The following is a 23,937-nucleotide window of genomic DNA, read 5'->3' on the forward strand; positions in this document are numbered from 1 at the left end:
ATCAGTGTCTCTGCTGAACCCGTGCCCTTCGAGTTGATCCTACTCAAAATTATATACATATATCAATGCCTCAAAAAATAAAATAAAATAAAATAAAAATGAAATGGAAAATGAAAATGAAAAAACACTCTGTTGCTGCTGTCATTCTTAAAATTAGTTCTCTCGCGATTCTCGTTGGCTTCTCACTCAAAGTAATGGGTATATGGGCTCAACCCTTTAACAACCTGGACAAAGTGCTGCGCAATGATTCTATCCGTTTGCTCCGAGGGATGTATGGCATCATACCACATATAAGAGTCTCGGCTGGGCTGTTCTACGCAATTCTGTCCTTGGGCATCGCATTGCTTCACCCAGGACTGCACGTTGGGCGGTTCGGTTCCATTGAAGTATTGGGCTGGGTGACCATAGATATTCGTAAGCTAGTTGGGTGATTAATTTGTAAGTGAGAGTTGCGGCAATACGCTCAAACTATGATTGGTGATGGTGCAGATACGGGCTGGAGGAGTTTTTCAGGAGATATTCTTCCTGAGAAAGAAATGGACGTACCAATGAATGAGTATCAAAGAGAGCAACACTCGCCCCCTTATACCGATGCCGCATCGAACCCTCCATCTTCAGCCTTATAATCTCATTCACAGCCACAACAGTTTGTTTCATCCGACATGAAACTTCAGTACTATTCGCTGGCTTATCCGGCCAGAACGTGGATGTCTCCACCCCACCCATCTCCGGCAAAGCATACAGTGGCAACAAATCCAATGGCGGCACATTCAGCTGAAGCTCCAATGTGGTGGAATTCATAGAGCCGTTCGATTGAACGGAAAATGCACTCGACGTAATCCAGGAGTGTCTTGCCAGCCACTTGCGCATCATCTATGAACGCCCCGTTGCCTAGGTCATTTGTGCCAATCCAAATGGCATATACAGTATTGCTCCGGGTGAGAGTTAAGACTGGTTGTCCTGTTTGCGGATCTCGATAGTTCGCATCGGCAAGAAAAGTAGGGATTTCGTATTGGTCAACGGAAGGGAAGATGCCGTTGATGGGGCCAAAGTACCGTGGCGTGATGCAGTTAGAGCACGTTGCCCCACTGACCGCGTAGTTGTAGAGCTCTGCACCTGTATAATCGCTCACATAACGAGCCCAAATGCGGCCACCGCTGGAGGTAACGTCGTTCTATTTTTATCGCAGACACGACTGATAAGTCATTGGTTGTCTTTATGAAGCAGATAAAGAAAAAGAGAATGTGCTCATCAAGAACGGACATCTCGACATTTTTGGCTGGGGCAACTTTCAATAAGTTGAACAAAAGCAATCTTATTTTGGCCTGAAATGGCCAACCCAGCACATCGTTATAAAGGATTAAAGCCAAAAAAGTCAAACTTTCTTAGGGCAGACAAACAATCGAGAAACAAAAGGTAATGTAAGAAGTAGTATTTACCTCTGGCGCTATCCACCCAATGGGAGGAGCCTCCTGATTCAGAACAAAATACAGGAGCCTCGACTCGTCTGTATAACTATTACCAAACGTGACTAATTGGTCCATATGCCTCAGCTTCCATGCAGAATGTCCAATGCCCAAGACACTCTGCGCACCCAACGCAAGAACTAGTCCTAGTCCAGATAGCATCGTGCCGTTCTATCAATCATTCAGTGATCCAAAGAGGTAACTAGGAGAATGGCACAGAGTCGACGGCAAGGGACATATAACGGGCGTGAAAGATGAAGGGGCCCGGAGTGCATCTTCCGACAATTCACCAGCCAGAAGGGATCCTCCACTCAACTTTATAGGCATGGCCTGTGAGAGGAGTTTGAGATATTCCCTCGTCTTCGCATTCCGCATTGAGACGCATACTCATGAACAACGAAACAAGTTCACCGCAAACAGGCGCCAGTGTGTCCTTGCTGCTCCTCAAGCGCCGGGGATATAGATTGACTCCATGGAGTTCAACAGCTCTTCCATCTAGAGCTTCTTCGCATTGCTGGAGGGCACGCCCGAATTTGAAGACGATAGAGCGCCACGATGTTTGCGGCGTTTGGCAGGCTAGGTACGGCCCGCGCCATGAGAGAAATGGAACCGTTGCTCTTTCACTTTTCCTCTTGGCTCGTTTTTGGCACGAAGAGATCAGAACTTATCGTTGGCTAATGGCTTATACTATGATAGCACCCCAAAAGCCACTGTTGTTTGTCTTTGTATTTCTAGCCGACGCGTGAGATGTCTTGGCCACATGAAGTGCAGCACTATAATATTTTCCCGGGTCTTAAAAAAAAGCCCAACTGGCATTTCCTTTGAGGCCAGGAAGAACAGCATCTGTAATAATTTGAATTAGCCCTGGTTAATTATTATTCGAAATAAGCTGGCTTACAGAATAAAGGAAAAACCACAGATTCACGCGACGTAAGGTCTTTCATGGCCGAAAACATCCAGAGAAACAAACGCCGTCGAATTTTATTACTTTAAAATTGGAAACCTTTGAATTCTGCAAAACTGCGTCCGTGCGCCACAACTCCAGGCTATAGATCCTCAAAGCTACTCAAATATAGATTGAAATCAAGGTTGCACTCGATTAAGATATCATATGAAAATTCGCCACACCTGCAACATGTTCCCACACATTTGATTCGGTGAACGAATCAAAAGCCAACAAAGGTGTCACGATTCCAGACATTTGCCCTTCAGACGCTTTTATCTAGGTTTATGCCCTTGTTCGTCGGCTAAGCGTGTCACCGAGCTTTTGATCTACTAAAGAAGCCTTTCTTCAAACCCTGGTAAGAGCTGCCAATCATCGTGCCAAGCGCAAATGTGTCCGAAGCCGTTCGATCGATGGGGTTGTTTGCTACGGGCTGCTCTGAGACGGTCCGATGGCTGTTGGTCGAGAGCCGTCCGAATATGCCCTTGTCGAGTTGTTTATGCGACCTCTCAAAAAGGGCCGTCATCGTCGTTGTGGTTGTTGTGGATGTTACCGCCGTTACCGTGGTTTCTGTGGCCATCGTCGTCTGGGTATAATTATAACAGACATCTTCCGGGTATCGCAATTGTTCGAATTGGGCTCTGAGAAGGAAGACATATTGCTGTAGTTTTGTAATATATTTACATGACTTCACAGAGCTTGAATCGGTGGAACGGCTGCCTAGTATGTCCACACTCTGACAGCTGGTGCAGCACAGCGCATAGCTGTCGCCAGGCGGACTGATTAATACTAAATTCGTATTCTGCGGAGTTTCGCAAGTGTCGCAGTGAACACATGAGCCTTTGCATGTTAAGTGTTGGCGCCGTAGATACCCATCCCAGCTGACGCATTCAGCGCTGATTGGCCTGTTGCAGACGTGGCACAGTTCTACATCACCCCTGTTAAGCTCTGTTTCTGTGAAGCTCATTGTTGGTGGAAGGTCATTTGGGAATTTGTCGAGAGAGTTGAGATATTCGGGGACAGCTGATAGATCAACATCAGCAGCGCCTTCCCCGAGAATCTTGATGACCTTTTTCATAAAATAGGATAAACCTGAGCTTGCCGCATATATCTCCTTCAGGTGGCTTGAAATGGTCCTTGGCTGGTGGCTTTTAGACAGAGACACGGTCATCAAGTCTGTCAGCTTCGCCCGCAGCAGGTCTATCTCGGGGCTGTCGGAAAGGACTAATACGGTTAATCATCTTGCAGTGGCTGAAATTGGTGTATACACACTTACTGGTTTTTCCAGCCTTTCTTCTGATATCGTCCACAATGTCAATTGAGGCAAAGAGAACTCCGAGCGCAATTATCAAAGTTAGGATGCCCTCCGATATCTTCTCATGGGAACCGGATTCGAGGTGCTCGAGATTATCGCTTATACACGACGTAACCGTTGACTCAAAGTTATTTAGGATGCTCTCCATTCTATGACAGGCAGATTCGTCATCCTGTTCTTCCATGACGGGAATGTGGTCCAGCGACGATCCCGGGTTGTGACGTTTATGAGTCTTATAACAGCGTTCATGCCAGACTCGCTTTGTCGGCATATAAACCTTTATATACTGATCCATAATAGCCATTCCGCAACCATAACAGCGGTCTGCATATTTCGCCATGTAGTCGTTCTTGCAATATGCCTTTCCTCGATGTATGTAGTAATTATCCCCAGGGCCGATGACATGCTGACAGGAGTGACAGGTGAAATGATCCATGTGGTATTTGCGCCCAACGGCACTGATATATAAATCTCGCAAGGCACCACCACATTCGCTGCATAGCATATCTAAACGTCGGAAGAGGTCGTTTTCGCAGAGAGGAACTGGGCCGTTTCGCTCTTGGACCGGGAAGAATTCGCGATATATGGGTCTGTGGCAGTCCTGATAAATCAATTCGTTAAAAAGCAGAAGTGATTAACAATGATGTAAAAAGCTTACATGGCACTTAAAACACTGAGGATGATACAAGTCTCCAAAAGCCGAGATGCATTCGCTGGCTATGGTCATTCCACACTTCACACAGCTGTCCAACGCCGTTGGCTTTGAATATGCTGAACCATGACTGTTGGCTCTGGTGTGAAGCCATCCTTTTGTTGCCATATTTTCCTGCCTGCCACAGCCTTAAGAATGGTCATAAATATATTCTTATCAACACAAAAACCCACTTCGAAATTGTTCGTTGAACTGTGATGGGGTCCCTTCCGAGAAGAAGAACCGAGTTGACCTGGATTAGTTATGGGCCACTATTCCAGGATATAATCGTCTCGAGGCGAAGAGCAATTACGATTCCTCTCTGCGGCGGAGCTCTGTGTGCTGAAATATCCCTGAACTGCGCATCCAGAGACTTCCATACCGCCTCGAGCACAAGTCACGATGCGCGTTGACTGCACAAACACTCTGGGCGGACGATCAGGGTTGGACAGGGCCAGAATGTCAATGGCTTCACAAGGAAGACCGGTATTTGTCCGCTTTTTACTGGGTTAAAGTCTCTCGCGGGGTTGGATTCCCTCAAAACCACTGAACCCAACCGTGCAGGAGCGGGTACAATCAACCCGAATCTTGGTATCCTCCAGCTGTTCCCCCCACAGCTCGCAGCCATAAAAATGGAAGCGAGCCAACAGGGCATCCACAATTGAAACCTGGCGGAAGTTCCTCCAATCCAGCTGCTAAATTTGTAACCAAGTTCATCAAATGTGATCTGCGATTTACCTTGTAGTATTGATGGGACCAAGCCATATTTTGGTAAATCTGCCAATGGCCAGCCATAACGGTTGATTCTCGTTGCTCCTCCGTGGGATGATACTGGCCTCCTTCATTCAGTCCAGGGGGCCTGTGCAGCGATCATGCAGCTAACAAGTACTAGCGGCTCGGCGCAGAATCTGGGGTGTTAGCCACATCAGACAAAGGGATCCAAAGACACAGCTCGCCATGCTTGGAAAGAGATGATATTGAATGCATAAGTGAAATATTTAGATGTGTAGCAAGCGGCACATTAGGTACGTACAAATCCCAAAAGGAAAAGCATATAGAAGAGATAGCGAAGGCGAAGCGGGCGCAAATTCACATGCCCGACAATCGCAAGCCGCCACTTGGAGTTAGAGTTCATCCGCCAATATAGTAAAAAGGGCAAGGAAAGAGAGAGGAAACGTGTAGAATTGAGAACAAGTTTATGTGAAATCTATCAGGCTTTCGCGTCAGGGGGTTGGAACAAACAAGCAATAACCTGGGATACGGAGGAGAGAGACATTCATACCATGAAACTGGTTTATGCAGGCATTTGCTTGAGAACCCATCAGAATGTCCAAAAATTTTAAAGTACGAGGATGTGATGGCGCAAGGAGGAAAAAATAAGCCTAGCTCCCATGTATAATGTGCAGAGACGAGAGATAACCTCAAGGAATTCATCAGAAACTGAGGGAGCTGGATGTAATATTTTCTGGGAGGAGATGGCCTGGGTTGTCGATCATCTTCGACTTCATATCATAGAATAAGGAATGTAAAGTTACTATCGAGAGGCAGAGCTGATGGCTGTACTTGCCAGCTCTGGTTCCGCGCTGCTGGTATCAACTCCATCATGGTCCGTCAACTGCGGATGCTGATGCTGCTGCTGCTGCTGCTGTAGCCGCTGCCGCTGCCGCTGCACTTTGTGTTGCTTCTCAAAACCATGAGAATTCTTCGCAATCGGAGGAGTCACCGAAGCAGGCGCAGAAGCCGCAACCCTCTGTCGAAGTCTCTTCAACCTCTCCCCACGAGTCTCACCAGCCAACCCCGTCCAGAGGGGGCCAACAAAATCAGAGCGCCAATCAGTCCGATTAGCCGCACGCCTATCACTCCTGAGCCCCAGGGCGCCAATACTACGGTCATGCAACCCTGCCTCCCCCCACATCCGTACACGCTGCACTTTCCGTAGTTTCATGAGCCCATATGCGCACACGAAGGCGGTAAAGGCGAAACAGACACCGGACACGGCGGTGAAACCTATGTCGGATTCTTCTAGGAAGTTTTTTAAGTTCATGCCATAGAGTGCGGAGCAAAGGGTTCCGGCTGCTAAGCCGAGGGTGCCGATGCTGAATTTGAGATCGAGGAGCATGAGGGAGTTGCGGTTGGCGTCGAGGATTGCTTTCACACTGGGGGAATAGGTAACAATGTTAGCGTTTTTATAGATTGATGTAGTTTGATGGAGATGTGAAGATTGTGGGGCTAAAGTCATACATTTCCTCCGTGTTTCGAATGTTGGTAACTAGATTTCCACTGGCTTGAACGATTTCATCGCAGACTTTGTGATAGGACTCGAGCAGCATTTCAATCTCTTGATGATCGACCTCCTGCCTATGCACGCCTTGCGCTTTTTCTGATAAATACATTGCCGTCAAGTCATCATCAGCTTCCAGCAGATCCTCAATCGCATCGCGCACTAGTCTAGCTTTCTGCTCGAACGTGCCCAACCTCTTGGAGTATATCAGGAGGCGTCGTAACTTGTCTCTGTCTATATCCTCTTCCAGAGCCCGAAGAACACGCACAACAGGCTCCCTTACTCCTTCAAACTCAGCCTCAAGTCCAGTGGTCACGCTGACCAGAACCGCTTCCAGAGCGCGGAATTCGTATGGAAGAGCGCCAGGTGAGGACTGCCGGCCTGCCGCCTCTTTCTGACGTAGTTTGCCTTCTAGATCATACATGAATACCGACTGTGTGTACGAGTCAGTCGAGCCGTACGCATCAAATACCAAAACCCGGTCTGACTTTATCAAAACCCGGAGATGCAGAAGACTGATTAAAATAGCACTGTGGCGGACAAGAATATGTGGAAGGACGGAGGAGTCGATCTTACGAAGATCACGGGGAAGCAGGCCGTACTGTATCCATTCATATCGAACGGAAGTTAGCTCATCCACTTGGCACCCTCCATGGCAATAATAGAATCCGTACCTTAGCAGTCAATTCGCTCTTCTTAAACTCCCCACTAACAAGCGTCACATTTCCATTCTCATCCAGCTCCGTGCATCTCAACCGCGGCTCATTCATAGCTTTCATCGCCAACGACCGCCCTGTCACAAACATGTTCCCTTCATGCCCATCCTCCATCACAGGACCAATAGGCAAATCACTCGGCCACAACTCGCGTCTGTCATCACGTTCAGATACTCGTAGACCAAACAATCGTCGCATAAAACCCTGGCCCCGCCCCTTTCTCCCCGCTGTGCCACTGAAAGCATGCAGATAGCCATATCCCCCACGCCAGTTCAGGCTATTCAGCGCTGCTCGCGGAGCTGCAGCCGATGCAAGAGCTACCGATGATATTGCTGATAATGAGGATGGGTTATCTGTTGACCTTCCTGGCCGCGCGGTGAGGAAAGGGAAGAGAGAAGCTTCGAGGGTTGCGGAGCACGGCTGATTGTGCAGCACATTTGTTTGAATGTTATGCTTATATTCGTCGAGTGACCGTTGTTGAAATGCGGAAAGTGTATATCTTCTTTGGGATTGAGCTTGGGATCGGAAACGCCATGGGCATGCTGGCGGAAGCGAATGCGGATGCGCAACGGGCGGGGTGTTGGGGGAGAAGAAGTAATGGTGTGCAGAGGTTTCGGACTGGGAACGGAGGAACCGGAGCAGATTCGCGGACGGAACTGAGGGCTTGAGGGTAGATGATGGGGCCACCATCTCTCAACCTCATATGAGGATCTTTCTTGTTTGCAAACAAAGTAATAACAGCCCGACCGCCTACTCCCTGCTGCTTATTGTTCAGGAATGGAGGTTCGACCTTGGTTTTTTGTCGGAGGTCGGCTGAATGTTTATCCGCCAGATTTTTTTTTACTCAAAAAAGGGAACATGGTGCTATATAAAAGATGAGATCAATATTTTGTGAGGAAAAACCTGCTGAAGAAGTCATTCATATCATTCTCTTCAGAAATTCTGAATCTTCGGCTCTTGAGATCTGTATTGAATTGAACTTGATCAATTTATACAGCTCTTGGGAAGAGTCCGCTGATAATATCTTCCCAGCAGATGTATATAAATCTCTTAGTTAGAAAGAGATGAACTACATGCAGAAGAGACTGGAAGAATATACAGATGATGTGAGACAGTATATCTGTAAACTAAATGGATTTGACTGTGCAGCAATCCTCACAGACACCAAGACATTTTTGTATTGTATCCCTGGAGTCGACGATCAAAACCCATCTCGGGTGCAGTACAAACCGACAGTGATTAGGCCGATCCACAATCCAATAAGGGAACCATGCAACCCACTTCACTCTTGTCGTCGTTTTTCCCGTCAGATGATTCATGAAGTACTTTATAAAGAGATGACAGGGTTTCAAAGGGTTTGATATACCTATCTTCTCAAGAGTCAATGCTCCTGGGAAATAAGCATAAAACGTGACGCTAAACGCATGCCCAACCACCGCCGAATGGAGCCCCACTTCCATCAGGGATAGCAACCTAAAATCCCCAGCCAAAACAAAGTCGCCTCTGCCAATATCGCCCTTCAGTGTTCTTTATCTCCTATCAGAGTGGCATTGGCCATGCATTCCGCGTGAAACTGGCATAGAAGCTGTCTTGAACCCTACCATATGCCGTCACTCCTGGATTTGCCCGATTTTTTGCTTGAGGAGGTGATTGAAATGGCCATCCGTTCTTTCAACTTCAGTGTTAGCTATCGCAGCACACCCCAGATGGACAGGGTGGTAAATGGACGGTTTTCAGTTTCTCTCGCACTGTTGCTTACCTCCCGCCGCGTAAACGCGCTTACGACTCGTATTCTCCTACTCAGAGGCAACTTTCGCGTCTACACGGTCCGAGACCTTCAGCGATTCTTTGATATGCTTGAGCATGGAAAGCTGAGTTTCGTGAGGCGAATCAATATATCACTAAGCAACATCAATTCGGACAAATATTTCGCTGAAGACACTGTGACGGCTGAAAATGTTTTCGAGCAATGTATCTCGCTGATAAATCGTCTGTCTTCAAATTTACGTGAGCTTCGCCTGCACCGATCACTTTTCGACAATCACTCCTTCTGGGACACGAATCCCGCAGAGTGTAACCGAGTCCATAGAATCTTTGCGGAAGCTTTACAGCGGTTTAGTGACTTAGAGACACTTGTCTTTTCTTTTGACCCCCACTCACTGCCTCTTTTTCTCCTCTTCTCTCCCCACGACCCCATCGTGGAGAGTGGGGCAACTGGTTATGCCTCTATTCCAGAGAGACCAATGTTTCCTAGACTCCAAGCCCTACATTTGTACGGCTGTCTTCCAGCACACACTAGATCTCAGCATCTGATTGAAGTACTCTCAGAGCGAAATTTGCCTGCTCTCTTAGAGCTGAACTTCTGCTATATACTCCACCACCCTCAATCTAATGACGGGTTTGAATGGATTTTGACGCCTGAAGTGATTCTAAATATGCATCCGCTTGTCGAATTTCGTTGGGTTACTGTCTGTGATGCCCCCGGCTTTGGCAACTCTGTCCCCCATCCTCCACCTACAAAAGACCATTTGGTAGCACTGCAGAAAAAACATGGCCGAACTCTACGGTGGTTGATCATGCAGTATGGCTATTGGCTTCACGAAATCGGCGAACCGGCTACTTTTGTGTTCACTGCCGATGATGTTGAAACTTTCCTAAGAGATCTTGATCTTGAAAGAGTGGTCATCACAGTTCCACACATAGATCTATGCCTAGTACGAAGTTGCCCACCACAAAATCGAAGCTGGAAGCACTTCGTTCTGTAGAGATCAACAGGTAGATCTGATGGAAACCAAATCTAGCACAGCTGATCAGACGGCTTCTAGGACACTATATATGTATTCCTCTTGAAGCATCAAGAAAAAAGATACAAGATTCATTTAAGACGTAGTTAATTGCTCATTGCAGAAATTAACACCATTCCTCCTCCCACTTTCTTAGGCCATCCTAATGCTTGCATTTGAGAGACAACCATCATTTTCTTAAATGACAAGCGGAATCTTGTTCATGTTTGCCGGCCACAACCTATGTCCTGTAACTAAGAGTGGACTTGATCGCCAACTTTAAACTTGATCACTACCATCTCCACGCCATCTCCATGCCACAAAGAATAGTACTTTTGGCGCCGTAATTACGCGGGGCAGGCAGGCTGTGGAATGCTATGTATCACCCGTAGATTTCTTAGAATATTCATTAAGCAGCAAGGGAGTTAGATTCTCAACTTCCAACTATGGCGACAGTATAAGATCGGGCAATGATCTAATTTCTTGGGTCTAACAATGACTAGTTAAGTATATGGTTTTTCGAGATACTCTATCGGTTCTCCCATTTAGGCACTGCATTAAAGCCAAGCTGGATGGACCCTTCGACCGTAATTTTCTCGTTGATTATACTCCGTATATATACCAGCATCCAGTCCCTGCGAGTTAATCGTCTCTTGCAGATGCCATACATGATAACTTACTAACAAATTCTGCTGTTGTTCGGTTACCTTTATTCAAAGCCATCTGTGCACAGTCGCGCCACACGCCCCTTCACAGCACTAATCTGCTAGTCAAACTTTGGATAAAAAACTGGATTTGGGTTAAATATGGAAGATTTTTGTGTGTTTTCTGGACAGCTACGTGCGCTCGAACAGAGGAGTACCGTTAAATCTGTCCTTCTGAAGGTTTTCGGTTAAAAATTGACAATGATGAACGTTCTGTCTGACCAGTAGTATTTGAGTCGTATAAGAGTAAATAAATCTTCACTGAATTACATAGCCTCAACGACATGCTTATAGATTCCCTGTCTTAGAGAGTTGCAAAAATCATATATATAGAGAAGCTGCGATGGACAACAGCAGCTACCGTATCGCACATAAATCAAATCAGAAAACTGGATATACACCCCATCTCGCTTCCCCTTACCGCAAATTCTGTTTACAAAACAAGAGCCACGGCTGCCACGGCAGCACCGCCGACAACACCCCAGTTGGCAGCAGCGGTGACCAGAGGCATTGCAGCTGAACCGGCGCTAGTACTGGAGGAGGGCGCATTGGTCCCAGTAGTGGGTGGAGCATTGTCGGTCTGCGTAGCACTTCCAGTCTGCGTGGCTCCTGCACTGGCGGATGGTGCTGGGGTGGCGGAAACGCCTTCCAGCTTCTCCAGGCCTGCTGTAATCGTGACCCTCCAGGTAGTGATAAAGGTGGCCGTGGGGACTTGGGTAGTTGCCGAAGACATGGTGGACCAGCCTCCGTCTGGTTGAGAAGATTTTATGATCTTCGTACAGTCGGCCGATGCACCTGGGATTTTGCATTCGAGGGAATACTGTACCGAGCTGCGCGAAATTATGAGTTATGTTTTTTTCTCTCTCTTTTCTCGTGGGGAGGGGGGAAGTGATGGCGGAATGGGATACGGAATGGAGAGAAGTATGAAGGACTTACCCCTCTTCGTCTTCACCATCACCCTGGAACTCTATTGCCACTATCCTTGGTGGTATATGGGTGTAAGTTATGCTTGGTGCGCCGCACTCGGTTTCGTCGGTTCCTTCGGCACACTGCAGATGGAGTACGGTCTCGGTTTGGTCCTAAAACAAGAGGAAAATAATATTAGCCTTGGGTTCAGTTCTCCCTCTGCTTAGTCCGCCAAAATATATATCCAGGCTACTCCCTACAGTTCATTCATCTTACCGCCTTGACCACAGAGGCCACAATGGGCTGCGGGTCCACTATAGCAGGAAACGTCAGATCCGTCACGATGCTCTTTTTTTGGGCACGGCTCAGGCCAAGAAGGCCGAGCGATATCACAGCCAAGGAGATGTGCATTTTTCCGGGGATGGAGGATTTGAAAATGTGAAGATAGATCCAGGCGCTAGAAGTATCGAACACAAAATCGAAAATGAGCGACGATGGAGTTGGTTCAAAAGAGTGGAAAGTTTGTTCTTCCTCTCTCTCTTTTTTTTCGGTGTTTTAAGGGGAGACCAAAATATATAGGGGGACAAAATGGACTGGTCCCCCCCTGTTGATCTCTTATGATCGAAATCGCATAAATACGAGGCTCACATTAGAATGCTAGAGGTGATGGAGCCTAACATTGAACTCAATCGGGATAGCCGATTGATGGGGGGAAATTGACGCCGGGGCATATTGCTTTGAAGCCCGCTAGAAAATGGTTGAAAACCCTTTAGCCTAAGAAGGCTTAGCAACTGTCCGAACAACAGAGAAATCTCTTCATCAAGGCCCAATTATGCTTTGCCTGTCAACAGCTGTTGCGTTCGAGAGGGTCTTTTGCCTTGGCATCTACTTTGCGGAAATTGCAGATGGCACTCCTGGAAATTACCAGATATCCCGGGGCCGGCTGACTTTTCACTTTCAAATTCCAGGTTGTTGATTATATCTGGTAGGGTGTTGTCCCTCGAATTCTGGCGTTCTACCAATTCTACACACCGTGGAAGTTGAAGGAGAAATGAAGTCAGCACCAGTACCAAGGGGATAAAACGTCAGAGTCAGGTTCGGATAGAGTTATCCGGACCCTTTTTTAAGCTTGGGACCTGTAAAATGAACCGCTCTGATTGGCGCAGCGAGTTTCTCGATCCAGGATGGGTTTGCTACCATAACCCTCCTCCAGCATTAGCGCTTTTGCCCCAGCAGCGGCCTAACATTAGTGATGCCAACAACTAAAGACCATCACGAAGTAAAGACAGCCAAAACCCGTTGTAGGATTCAAATGCAAGGGCAACCCAGAGTGTAAACATTCCACAGCACCGTAAGCAAGAACTGGAACAAGAAAAGGAAAAAAAGAGAAAAAAAAAAAAACCCCTTGATATATGGAGCAACTGCTCTGTATTCGGCTTCGTTTGCAGTTGGATCTTATATCTTCTATGTATCAGTTGGAACCAGCCAAAGTTAGCACCCTCCCTCCCAACGCTAGCCTAGTATTGGATTTATTATTATTGATTTTACAATTTTGGAATCTATTGCTTTTTTTTTTAAATGAAGTGGCATTGTTTATATAACCGACCAACCACTTCGGCTACTTCAACTCCGTTGCAGCATACTCCATAGCTAGGTCAAGCTGCCCTGATCACATAATGCTGGGAAGAAGTCATCTAAGGCTACGAAGTACAAACACTGATCATACGTAAGGGGGTTTCGCCGATGGGTGTGGAGCATGTTATCACTCAGGAAAGGTGATTAGAGCAGCATGACTCCATCGCTAATCCAGGACGAGTGGCAATGAAGCATTTTCGCGAAATCTCTATTTTACCTTGATTGTAAAACCTAATTTAACTCGCCAGTATATGGAATGGCATCCCTTAATCAAGAAGGCTATTTTATCCCTAGGCAAGACAGCGAAAAGAAGGCGCGCAAAAAGGTTACCAAATGCCTGTGCCCCAGGCAGACGGTCTTAACAGTATTGTATGACATTGCTACCGCTGAATCAACAAAACAGGAAGGCTGGCAGCAAATGGATCCATAAGGATGACCATGATGACCAAAACCAGGACCAAAACAAAGATCAAAACCACGCTCACCACTCATCATCGGACTTTTCATCATCTGCAAATTTGTTAGTTTTGTTTTCTGAATCCTTCAGGCGAAGGGATTAGAGGTAGACTGGGGAGTTAAATAAAAAAGGACAAAGAGATAGAAGACATACCACTACCGCTAACTTTCTGTTTCCGCTTATTCAATGCCGCTTGAAGAGACCCCAGCATCGAATTTGGATCTGCGCTCCCTGCGCCTGATGCTGGTGAGGAAGGAGTCTCGCTGCTTGCACCTGGAACCATGGCAGCGCTTCGATCTCGTTTCTCGCTGTCTTTGACTTTTCGAAGACCTGTTCCTGCACGGATTGAAGCTAGAAGATCGTCGTTCCCTGGTGATTTGGGAAGGGACGACGGGCGTGCTGATGACGCTGGCGGTGGCGGCGGAGGACCAGCGCTGTTAGCTGCGGAACCTGGCGGCGGCGGTGGAGGAGGAGGAGGAGGAGCACCTGCAGATGGAGGAGGTGGGGGTGGAGGGGCGCCTCCAGAGGGCGGAGGAGGAGGTGGAGGGACACTATTTGAAGGTGCAGAACGGGGAGGAGGGCGAGGAAGACCAGTAGTCGGAGGCGGGGGCGGGGGCGGGACCGGTCCAGTACTAGCGGGAGCTGGAGCTGGAGGCGGAGGTGGAGGTGGAGGTGGCGTTGGGCTCGATGACGGTACTGGTCCTGGTGCGGGAGCCGGAGGCGGAGGAGGCGGTGCAGGAGCTGATGTGGGCGGCGGTGCAGGACGCACTGGGAGTGGTACTGGGACTGTTTGCGGCGGCAGCAGGTGTTGTGACTGGGGAGTTGAAGTTGGAGAAGCTTGAGGGCGTGGTGGCGGGGGCGGAGGAGTAGCATGGGGAATCTTGGGTGGTAAAGCGGGAGGTAATCCAGGACTAACTTCACGCCGAGGCGGGAGGACTGGGTTTCGACTGGGCAGTTGTGGGGCGGACACTTTTCGTTCTCCTTCCAAAGGAGTTTTTGGTGGCAGCGGCGGGGCTGGTACTCCCGGCCGGGCTGCATTTGAACCTGATGAAGCCCTATGGCTGCCCGGGAGAGCATTGGCGAATTTGCCCGCCTCCGCGATGGGAGGAGGTGCCTTGAAACGTGGTCGAACTGGAGAAGGTTCCCGGGGCGGGGATGGGGGAGAAGGCTCGCGTGCAGGTGGTGGGGAGGGAGCGCGGCCACGTCGTGCTGGTGGCGGAGGAGGAGGTGCACCCCTCTTTCCTGTATTCTGGGGGCTGAGGGCTGCTGCTGGTGGGGCATTTGGTGGCGGAGGCGGAGGTGGAGCTTTCGCTTTCCTCTGGGAATCAGGCGGGGCTTCCTTCGATATACCGTTCAGCTCATCGGCCTGCTTCTGCTCGATATACGCTTTGATAAAATCCGAATTTTCCGCTATTTGGTCCTCTGTAATGCCCATGGCAAGTAGCTCGTCGAGCAGGCCCTTCCATGACGGATCTATCGTATCTAAGGCGGACGTCTGCTTCCGTTGCGGGCTTGTTGGAAGCTCTGTTACTGTCGGAGGAGGGGGCGGGGGCGGGAGGTGGAGTAGGTTGTCTTGGGGGTATAATAGATTCCGCAGGAGCGGGAATGGGTAGGCGCGGAGGAGGATCGATGCCCATGATGGAGGAGGCTACCAAGCCCAAAACGACTATGACTTTTGCCGCCTGTTGTTGGAGGCGGTCCTTGACCCCGGAGCGAGGAAAATGGAGTCGTCTTTGTTTCTTTACTCGCACTCTTCTCTCGCTCTTGAACCTTTTTCAAGAAAGTCTTTGCCTCCTTCTCATCTGCGAACGATAATCCCGCAAGACATTCCTCCAGCTCGAAGGTGTGGAAAAAGGTCCTATCCTGGTTATAGGAGAAGCCATCATAAATTTCCTGGTCCCATACAACGCCTCTACCAGCGGGCTTTATTCGGAGGCATACCACGTTAGTTTATATTCATGTAAACCATTCGAATGTGTGAAGGCATAGGCTCAAAGCAGGCATTGCGTTGCATACCGAAACATCAACCAACTTAATCCAAAATGTATGCCCAACCAAGTCGTTAGCAAGAACCGCAGCTCCTTGTAGTCCAGTGTAGGTCCATTTTTGAGGATTTGGATGTGCTACGTATAATCGCGCAACTGCAACCGCCAGTATCTTGTTGGAGGGTTTGGGGACCGTTCGCCGGACAGTCTCTTTATCCGCATCGGTAAGAATGGATGGCATGATCGGTGGTCTAAGGATAGTATTCGCGGACAGAAAGATGACAACGGTAGTCTCATCAGTTATATTCGATGACCGTGGTGCTCATTGCTGATCTGATATATCCCTTGAGCAGGCAACCGGGTACTTGTATGGGGGCGTGCGGAATGTGTTGAAAATGTCGACCAAGGACTAGCCGCCGTTGTGAAGCTGGGAACCGCCCTGTCCGCTAAGCACCGCCTGAAATATGGCAGAAGAGAGGAGTACCGCAGAAGGAGACTGCTATCAAAGAGTTGTTTATATAGATGTAGGAGAGCGGGAGAATGAATGAATGGGTGAATGCATGGAGTTGGGCTTTGTCCAGCGTTGTGGAATCGGGGAAAGAAGAAGGCGAGAGTGCCAAGCCTTGCCAAGCCCAGGACAGCCTCAGTGGATTACGGTGGATTACGTGAAGGACAGGAAGAAGTGCTTTGGAAGAAGTGCTTTTTGCTTGGGAGTTATGGAGGAAATAGCTATCTACGAGAATCAATTAGTCCGTAATTGCAAATACCTATTGAAATTGATGGAGTGTGCATTCGCTTCTCATTGCATCAGGGAAGTCTAATCCAGCGCATGCTACTGTGTAGCACACAACGAAGTCAGAAACGCAGTTGCATACTATGCTCTGGATCTATGGGTGGCAGATATTCGATGCGTAATGCTATTGCCTGGTATAATGATATGCAGCAAAGATAATTAAGGGTACCTACATGCTAGGTAGATGAAGTTTATCAGGTCGATTCTCATCGACGGCCTGCCATGCTTCTTCCCGGCTTGGTGATGTCATCGGAACCAGGGGCATGCCATGTATAAATCATGCTGCCTGCCCGCAACACCCCAGACTGCTCGACTTCTCGACATCAACCACATCCATCCCTTTCCTTCCCAACGTCCCAAATCGGTCGATTATCCTGTAACAGGCTCAACTAAATTGGAAACAGCTTTCCTAAGACCGTCATTGGCGTCTCCAGCGATTCTGCAACCAACTCAACTTTCACCATCTCTTACACAATCCCATCCATCCTGTCTAGCTAGAAATATGGCTAGCCAATCCAACCAAGGCTCCCAAGTAGGAAATGATCACACGACCGCGTACCAAACGCGAAGCCAGACGCAGGAAAATGCCGGTCCTACAGCTGCTGGTGAACAGATGAAGCCTGACGCACGGTACTTCGTAGCTAAGGGCCCGCAGATCCCAAAAGGTTAGTCTACGTCTTAAATCTAGGTTGTTATATGAAAATACATTCATCCAAGATGTTTAGTCCGTGTTTGGTCGTTGGTGCTGACTTTTTGAGGTAATATTAGAAGGCATGCCGCCAACCATCCCAAGGGAGGAAATTGAAGCTCGGATGAAGGAACTCAATTAGTGAGGCGGGATCCTGTGTAGGAAGGGACTCTTTTGCAGCCCTGCTGGGTATGTGGGGATGGGACGAGTTCGCTGATGACATGGTTGTAATTCCTGCAGAATATTTGTTGAAGGAGGAAAATCTGGTGCGATGCGGTCAGGGAGCTGGCCGTGGATAGCCAGTAGTTATAATGGCTTGGCTGGGTGGGAACACCTGGGACACAGTGGACCAGGAGTACAGGATAGCTCGAATAAGATTCCCGCAAGGCGACCATTTGCCCGCCCTCTGCCATTGGGATAAAATAACTACCCCCAATAAATTGTGTCTGTAGGCAGTTTGTATCCCCCATTGCATTGGGCAAAAGAGCTGTCGGAAGTTGGAAGAAACAGCGCCATAATGCAGCCAGTCCGCTTCCCTTTACCCTATGATGGAGACATGCCATCTTTGCTACGCTCGGCAACATCGCCAGGATTCTTCGCATTTCCCTCGCTTCCACCGATCTTCTGGAGGTAGGCTTCAATCCCGTCAATGAGGATCCCCGCTTCCCGTACGATATCCGTGTATTCTGCGGCTTTGACAGCAAGTCGGAAGTTAATCTCCAAAGTCCCTTTCAAGGCTTCTAATTGCGACAGCGGCCGCCCATCTTGTATCTGTTGCTCATGTTGTTTGATAGCCTGTATCCTTCGCCCAGTCTTGTCGTACCCGCGCTCCTTCAATGCGTCTCTAAATGCGGTCCTCACCCGTCTCGCGCACCATGACCGTATAACACTCCTCTCCGATGTGATGTCTCCGTGGGTTGAAGCAGACCACCAAAGACAACCCTTCTCTCGCATCGCCCACATATATTCGATTTTGGGCCGGAGGGCGTACAGATTGATGTGGCTGTCATTGGAAAATCTCTTTGCACGCAGTGTGGGCGTGTTTTCAGGTGTGTAACGGACTGCGAAATAGCGCTGCCGGGGAGGGACGAACCTGGGCGGTTTTGAGCATTTGGAGGAGACGATTCCGATCGTCGCCGTTGTTTTCGCGCGACTCATCTTGTTTGACATGAATTCATATATGTACTAGTATGTATTATAAAATGTTTGCGCTGTGTGGGGCTGTCGCGTAGGATTGCCAGCTAGCTATGTTTTGATTGAAATACGGAGCTGGAGACGGGGATAGAACGTCGTGGTACATTGGTGACCCCATAAATCTAGCAGTGTCGAAAGTACCTACGTACCCCATGAAAAGTTTTATGGTGGAGTTGAACATTGCCAGATCAGGCATAGCGGCGGAGCTTGTGTGGCGGATTCGGCCAGCAGAAAGAGGAACCCCACCATAAAGCGCAACCGAAGGCGACAACACTCAACCACCACCACCAAATCCACCACATCCACTAAGGTTATCCCACCAGCAGCACGAAGATATCTTGCTACGAACGGATTTGAGAAGCCTTTGCCTTTTAAATCCTTGGACAGTTTAACAACCAGCCAGCATGCCGAAGAATAAGGGAAAAGTATGTTTTATACCCCTCCTTGCCAGTTTTGTGAATCTACCTCACTGACATTCAGGCCTGTGGAAAATAGGGTGGTAAAAATCGACGTCGTGGAAAGAACGAGAATGACAACGAGAAGCGAGAACTGACCTTCAAGGAAGAAGGTCAAGAATATGCCCAGGTTGTCAAGATGTTGGGCAACGGACGATTGGAGGCCCTCTGTTTCGACGGCGAGAAAAGACTTGCACATATCCGTGGCAAACTCCGTAAGAAGGTCTGGATCAACCAGGGAGACATCATCCTGCTATCTCTTCGAGACTATCAAGACGAGAAAGGCGATGTTATCCTCAAGTATAATGCCGATGAGGCTCGAAGTCTGAAAGCCTATGGCGAGTTGCCTGAGAGTGCGAAGATTAACGAGACTGATACGTAAGTTTAGCCTCGCCTTTACAACATTTAAACATATCGGTATCATATATATATATATATATATATCGCTAACTTTATCACTACAGCTATGGCCACGAGGACATTGATGACAACGTCGAGTTCGACGAAGATCGTGATGGCAGCGAGGACGACAAGGACATCGACGTTGATGAGATCTGATATCTCCCCAAAAATTTACCCCGATCCGACGAGGTCGAAAGCCCCTCTATATGCACGTATTTGGCTTCAGCAATCGCAAGGCCGGTGATTCTCTCTATCCCTTGGTGTTGCGTTGTAGAGGACTTCTGTTCCAACCACCGCCATGTTCAAGTAACTGCACCACCACCGTTAACTTGCAGGCAAGCATCGACACTCAGCTGCCTCTCTTCTCACGGGGATAGAAACAGGACATCCTCAACTCAAGAAATTCCGGTCATATATTGCTATCGACTATCTTAGGATCCATCTACCTATAAAGCAGGGTTTTGGCCGGTCGTCGGATGGGCCGTCAGTCGCGACGAGTTTGGGTATTGTCAACCGTGGATCGATCCGATAGTTTCCCCTTCTCTCCCAATCTTGCTCCCCCTCTTGAACGCAGTTTACGATTGGACGGGCTTTGTTTTTGCATCCATTTCCAACCTGACGATTACTAAAAACTTCGGCTTTAGTTATTAGAGTGCCTCTTTATCGACATTTTTTTGTTCCTGCCTCTTTTTTTTTGTTTTCCTATCCTTCTATTGGCTTGCATTTCTTGCCCTACTTTTGTTTTTTCTCCCCCTTGTAGTGGCTTTTACGACGATTCAAATTTGGCAGTTTGAAAGCGTGGCACATAGATGAACTGAAAACTAAAAATGAAGCTCTATGTAATTGATATTTCATTCGTATGTTCGTAGAACCAAGGTATCATAACTGGGGGGGAAATTACACTTAAAAAGCCATTCATGGCCAGGTTCGTCAAATTTCCAATAAGGGTATCACTACAATACACTTCCACGGATACAAAGTAACCAAGCACCAACACACAGATCCCTCCTACTCCCACCAAAAGTAGACTACATTCGGCCTTCTCACGATCGATAAGTCGATCGCATCGTAGTCGAACCAAAGAATCCTCGCCCATTTATTCAATCGACGATCTCTTCATCAAAAAGATTCCTCCGAAAGAACCGCAATATCTGCCTCCCAACCTCTTTCCCAACCAACGGCTCCAGCTCCTCCATCTCCATATTCGCGATCTGCTGCAAATTCTCCGTCTCTAAAATCAGCCGCTCCGCTATCTGGGGCGTCACGCCGGGAATAGCTCGTAACATATCCTGCGGCAGCTGGTTGAAGGTTCGATGCTCGATGCCCGCCGCTGTCATGATGCTGTTGCTAGCACCCGTTGCTGCAGCGGCCATAGCAGGGGATGTGATATCAAAATCTAGCCCGATTTGGACGGCACGGATGGGATCTGGTTCAGGGTTGTTCTTTTTCAGCTCTTCGAATATTTCTGCCGTTTGATAAGGGGCGGAGGACCAGATGATTTTTAACCGCGGGAAGGCGAGTGTGAGTAGTGTGAGGAGGTGCTGGACAGATTTCGGATTTGTGGGGTTTATCAAGTTACTGGATAGGCTTTCTGAGCTATGCGTGTTTGTCGCGGAGGTGAATGCGTCGAAGGTAAAGGATTTGTTCTGGTCAAATTCAATTAGTAGGACTGGGGTTTTGTAATGTTGCAGCATTGTCTCAGCCTGATTATACAACCGGCCGTTTCTCAGCGAGCTGAACAGGTCACGGATCGATTTGCGCTCGACACAGATGTCAGGGGTTAAGATGTAGTCTCCAACTGTCAATTGGCAGGGAACTACAATCATGCTTCGCCCATGGAGAAAGCAAGGGAGAGCGCTGCGAAATTCGCGTACATCCACAACAACGGTAGGCGGGGCTGCCGTTGCGGCGAGTCGGCCCCCACCTGCTATGCGGGTATTTACTGTTCGGAGGAATTGCTCCTGAGGATCTTCTGTGCTTCTGTCATGGGTTATCGTCAGGGCCATGGACTGTAAGGTTTTAAATAGTCAGTTTTCAGATACATATGTAATACTGGCAGGTGGAAATGCATGACACATACCCCTTTTTCTTTGATTAGTTTTGTGAATGCGTCTTTTTCCCTGCGGACCGCACTTAAATATCGCTGCTCTTCAACCGAACCTCCATAATATAAAAAGTAAACCCTGACTTCCCGGTCTGTGTGAGAACTTCGGTAGACCTCTACCCTACGAATGAAAGCTGCGTCCGGTTCGTACATGATTATATATCGTGGCTTGACTTCTTCAAGGACATGGTCGTCCACGTCTCCCTGGTAAGAGTATACCATGAGGAGATCGTTCATATCATAGAGTTGATAGAAATCTTCCGTATCTTTCTGGTCGTCATCCACGATCTCAACCCCGATAGCTTCATCTTGCGGCTCAGCAAGTTTGATTTCCTCTAGAAGCGTTGATACCTGTGCTGACGCCATCGTATCGGGCTGGACACTGTTGCTTGCACTTCTGACTGGTGCCAGACCTGAGCCTCCGCCTCCGCGAACACGTCGTCTCTTGTTCGGTGGCGCTCTTCCTTGATAGCGGGTGGCTGAACCCACGGAATTATACCTTGGCGCCGTGCCTGGCTCCTGTTTTGATTTAGTATCATACATATTGCTGTTAATTTTTGACGAAATGCGTTTCCAATTTAAATAGCTCCGGAGTTTTCTCCGAAGCATAAACTCCCCTGAAGGCTTGTTGTCATCTACTTCTACCTCATCATTCGTCTCGTCATTGGGCGTTTCAACTTTGATGCGCATTGTTTCTAAATATTCTCTGATTTGGTAGCAGGTTTTCCCGTCGCTACACATGATCAATATAGTTCCATTGGAGCCACCCGGGGCAACAGGGTTGGGATATGTACTCCTTTCAATTTCGTCTAGAACATCCGCAAGAACTGACCATTTTGGCTGTTCTTCAAGTACTGGCTCCAGGGCTGTTGGTAAAGAGGCAGTGTCAGATATAAACTCCTGGTTGCTAATTTTGCCGCGATAAACTCTAGACTTTGCAGTTTGAAATAGAACATGAGCTGCATCAAGAAACAGCCAAGGGGAGTAGTTCTGCCTTGTTGATCCCGGCGGTGGCGAGTGCATAGCAATGATCGTGTCAAGGTATTTGATAAAAGAGACTGAATCGTACGTCAGTAATGAGCTGTGGCAGATATATTAGCAGTACTCCCATATTTCTACATGAAATGCTGGTTGCCTAGACTTACTGGAGTATCGACCTCAGGACAGCTAAATCACTAACTATTTGTTTTGTTCTAGAGGTTACACGATGCCACATATGTTCCAACTGCCGCCGGATAGCCACATCAAAATCTTGATGTAAGGCACTATCCACCGTCCAGTCCTCAATGTCGAGGCCGGAATTTGCCTTTTTGAGCTCTCGAATGTTCGCTTCGACACATTCTAGGACCGCGTTTTGGATATCTCGCATTTTGTCTGTCATCGGTATTTCTAGCTCGATGACTTCAGCTTTCTTCCGGCCTTCCAAGGACTCTGCTACTGTAACCTGGAACCTTGGCCAGAGGGACGGCTTCCGAAGAAATAGATTCCGCATTATGTTTGCTAGAGGGCTGAAGCCGATTGTGAAAGGTTCCGGAGAGTCAGAGAAAGCTTTTAAAAAGCCCACTTTGTTGAATTGCCGATATATACGGATAATAAATGCTTCCAACGAGGTGGCAACGATTCTAGAACAAGTTTAATATACCACCGCAACTTTAGCAGGGGTAAATAACTCTTACTTTTCAGCATGGAGAACAATCAAGCCAGTAATGGTTTCAGGATCAAGTAACTCTATTGGTTCTATTAGCAAACTGCTTAACTAGGTGCAGAGGGCAACTCAACTGGATAACAAATCGACAACCAATATCCGCGATGTGACACTCAGGATACCGCCTTGGGCGTACATTTTTTGCCTTATATCACATCATGTCAGAGATAAATAAACAATATCTCTCGGTGTCACAAAGCATACCTCAGAGGAACAGTAGCTCTATCGGTATTGATCACCTTAAGGCCTCTGGCCAGGGGAGTTCTGCTGACCGCATATTGTTCGGCGAGAGCTATGTCAAGCATCAGCATCATTTACTGTGTCAAACACCGTGAGGATACGCACCTTCCCCAATCCATTCATTTTCTCGACTACCAGCACCCACCACTATGATTAGGTTATTGCCGGCTGCATCATATGAATGTAATAGATTCGTCACGACACGCAGCAGGCCAAGGCCCCTTGCAAGAATTACTAGTTCATCCTCGGCTCTGAGTTCTGAGAACAAATCTTGCTGATATTGCTAGACAAGTTTGTTAGATCTTATTGATCTATGACACACAGACATGCGATGCTTACAAGTGGCAGTGATAGCTTCACGACTGGGTTCGCTTGTTCGCCAGACATCAGGATTCCTTGGACCCTATTCGATACACAGGCACATGGCCACGTGATTGATAGAATACGTGATGATTTTTGTAGAGCTATAGCTCA

At 48.0% G+C, this 23,937-nt stretch overlaps 11 protein-coding genes across 11 annotated transcripts; 4 read left to right on the forward strand and 7 right to left on the reverse strand.

Annotated features, from left to right (window-relative positions):
* Positions 1 to 116: 116 nt before the first annotated feature.
* On the forward strand, positions 117 to 431 carry HCBG_05665 (uncharacterized protein; the record flags this gene model as incomplete). The annotated part of the gene is made up of 1 exon (XM_045432714.1): positions 117 to 431. One exon carries the CDS (start codon positions 117 to 119, stop codon positions 429 to 431), a length of 315 nt encoding a protein of 104 aa, XP_045286830.1.
* A 257-nt stretch (positions 432 to 688) lies between these two features.
* On the reverse strand, positions 689 to 1,628 carry HCBG_05666 (GDSL Lipase/Acylhydrolase; the record flags this gene model as incomplete). Its single annotated transcript, XM_045432715.1, has 2 exons — positions 689 to 1,174; positions 1,440 to 1,628. 2 exons carry the CDS (start codon positions 1,626 to 1,628, stop codon positions 689 to 691), a joined length of 675 nt encoding a protein of 224 aa, XP_045286831.1.
* A 1,094-nt stretch (positions 1,629 to 2,722) lies between these two features.
* Positions 2,723 to 4,544, reverse strand: HCBG_05667 (leupaxin; the record flags this gene model as incomplete). Its single annotated transcript, XM_045432716.1, has 3 exons — positions 2,723 to 3,633; positions 3,686 to 4,325; positions 4,383 to 4,544. 3 exons carry the CDS (start codon positions 4,542 to 4,544, stop codon positions 2,723 to 2,725), a joined length of 1,713 nt encoding a protein of 570 aa, XP_045286832.1.
* A 1,405-nt stretch (positions 4,545 to 5,949) lies between these two features.
* HCBG_05668 (inner membrane magnesium transporter mrs2) lies at positions 5,950 to 8,124 on the reverse strand (the record flags this gene model as incomplete). The annotated part of the gene is made up of 3 exons (XM_045432717.1): positions 5,950 to 6,571; positions 6,657 to 7,297; positions 7,371 to 8,124. 3 exons carry the CDS (start codon positions 8,100 to 8,102, stop codon positions 5,950 to 5,952), a joined length of 1,995 nt encoding a protein of 664 aa, XP_045286833.1.
* An 892-nt stretch (positions 8,125 to 9,016) lies between these two features.
* Positions 9,017 to 10,397, forward strand: HCBG_05669 (uncharacterized protein; the record flags this gene model as incomplete). Its single annotated transcript, XM_045432718.1, has 2 exons — positions 9,017 to 10,126; positions 10,353 to 10,397. The coding sequence occupies 2 exons, from the start codon at positions 9,017 to 9,019 to the stop codon at positions 10,395 to 10,397; spliced, it is 1,155 nt and encodes a 384-aa protein (XP_045286834.1).
* Positions 10,398 to 11,332: 935 nt separating this feature from the next.
* On the reverse strand, positions 11,333 to 12,487 carry HCBG_05670 (uncharacterized protein; the record flags this gene model as incomplete). The annotated part of the gene is made up of 3 exons (XM_045432719.1): positions 11,333 to 11,729; positions 11,836 to 11,978; positions 12,082 to 12,487. The coding sequence occupies 3 exons, from the start codon at positions 12,214 to 12,216 to the stop codon at positions 11,333 to 11,335; spliced, it is 675 nt and encodes a 224-aa protein (XP_045286835.1).
* Positions 12,488 to 13,921: 1,434 nt separating this feature from the next.
* HCBG_05671 (uncharacterized protein) lies at positions 13,922 to 16,123 on the reverse strand (the record flags this gene model as incomplete). Its single annotated transcript, XM_045432720.1, has 4 exons — positions 13,922 to 13,950; positions 14,051 to 15,469; positions 15,550 to 15,820; positions 15,914 to 16,123. The coding sequence occupies 4 exons, from the start codon at positions 16,121 to 16,123 to the stop codon at positions 13,922 to 13,924; spliced, it is 1,929 nt and encodes a 642-aa protein (XP_045286836.1).
* Positions 16,124 to 16,989: 866 nt separating this feature from the next.
* On the forward strand, positions 16,990 to 17,602 carry HCBG_05672 (uncharacterized protein; the record flags this gene model as incomplete). The annotated part of the gene is made up of 2 exons (XM_045432721.1): positions 16,990 to 17,340; positions 17,444 to 17,602. The coding sequence occupies 2 exons, from the start codon at positions 17,178 to 17,180 to the stop codon at positions 17,503 to 17,505; spliced, it is 225 nt and encodes a 74-aa protein (XP_045286837.1).
* Positions 17,603 to 17,906: 304 nt separating this feature from the next.
* HCBG_05673 (uncharacterized protein) lies at positions 17,907 to 18,521 on the reverse strand (the record flags this gene model as incomplete). Its single annotated transcript, XM_045432722.1, has 1 exon — positions 17,907 to 18,521. One exon carries the CDS (start codon positions 18,519 to 18,521, stop codon positions 17,907 to 17,909), a length of 615 nt encoding a protein of 204 aa, XP_045286838.1.
* Positions 18,522 to 18,867: 346 nt separating this feature from the next.
* On the forward strand, positions 18,868 to 21,031 carry HCBG_05674 (eukaryotic translation initiation factor 1A; the record flags this gene model as incomplete). The annotated part of the gene is made up of 3 exons (XM_045432723.1): positions 18,868 to 18,982; positions 19,053 to 19,390; positions 19,477 to 21,031. 3 exons carry the CDS (start codon positions 18,962 to 18,964, stop codon positions 19,568 to 19,570), a joined length of 453 nt encoding a protein of 150 aa, XP_045286839.1.
* Positions 19,535 to 23,850, reverse strand: HCBG_05675 (ssDNA endodeoxyribonuclease RAD1; the record flags this gene model as incomplete). The annotated part of the gene is made up of 8 exons (XM_045432724.1): positions 19,535 to 21,423; positions 21,495 to 22,599; positions 22,664 to 23,140; positions 23,195 to 23,246; positions 23,298 to 23,368; positions 23,428 to 23,515; positions 23,569 to 23,746; positions 23,803 to 23,850. 8 exons carry the CDS (start codon positions 23,848 to 23,850, stop codon positions 20,515 to 20,517), a joined length of 2,928 nt encoding a protein of 975 aa, XP_045286840.1.
* Positions 23,851 to 23,937: the final 87 nt, after the last annotated feature.

The sequence above is a fragment of the Histoplasma capsulatum genome, assembly GCF_000150115.1.
Source record: "Histoplasma capsulatum G186AR genomic scaffold supercont2.7, whole genome shotgun sequence".
Taxonomy (NCBI): Eukaryota; Fungi; Ascomycota; class Eurotiomycetes; order Onygenales; family Ajellomycetaceae; genus Histoplasma; species Histoplasma capsulatum.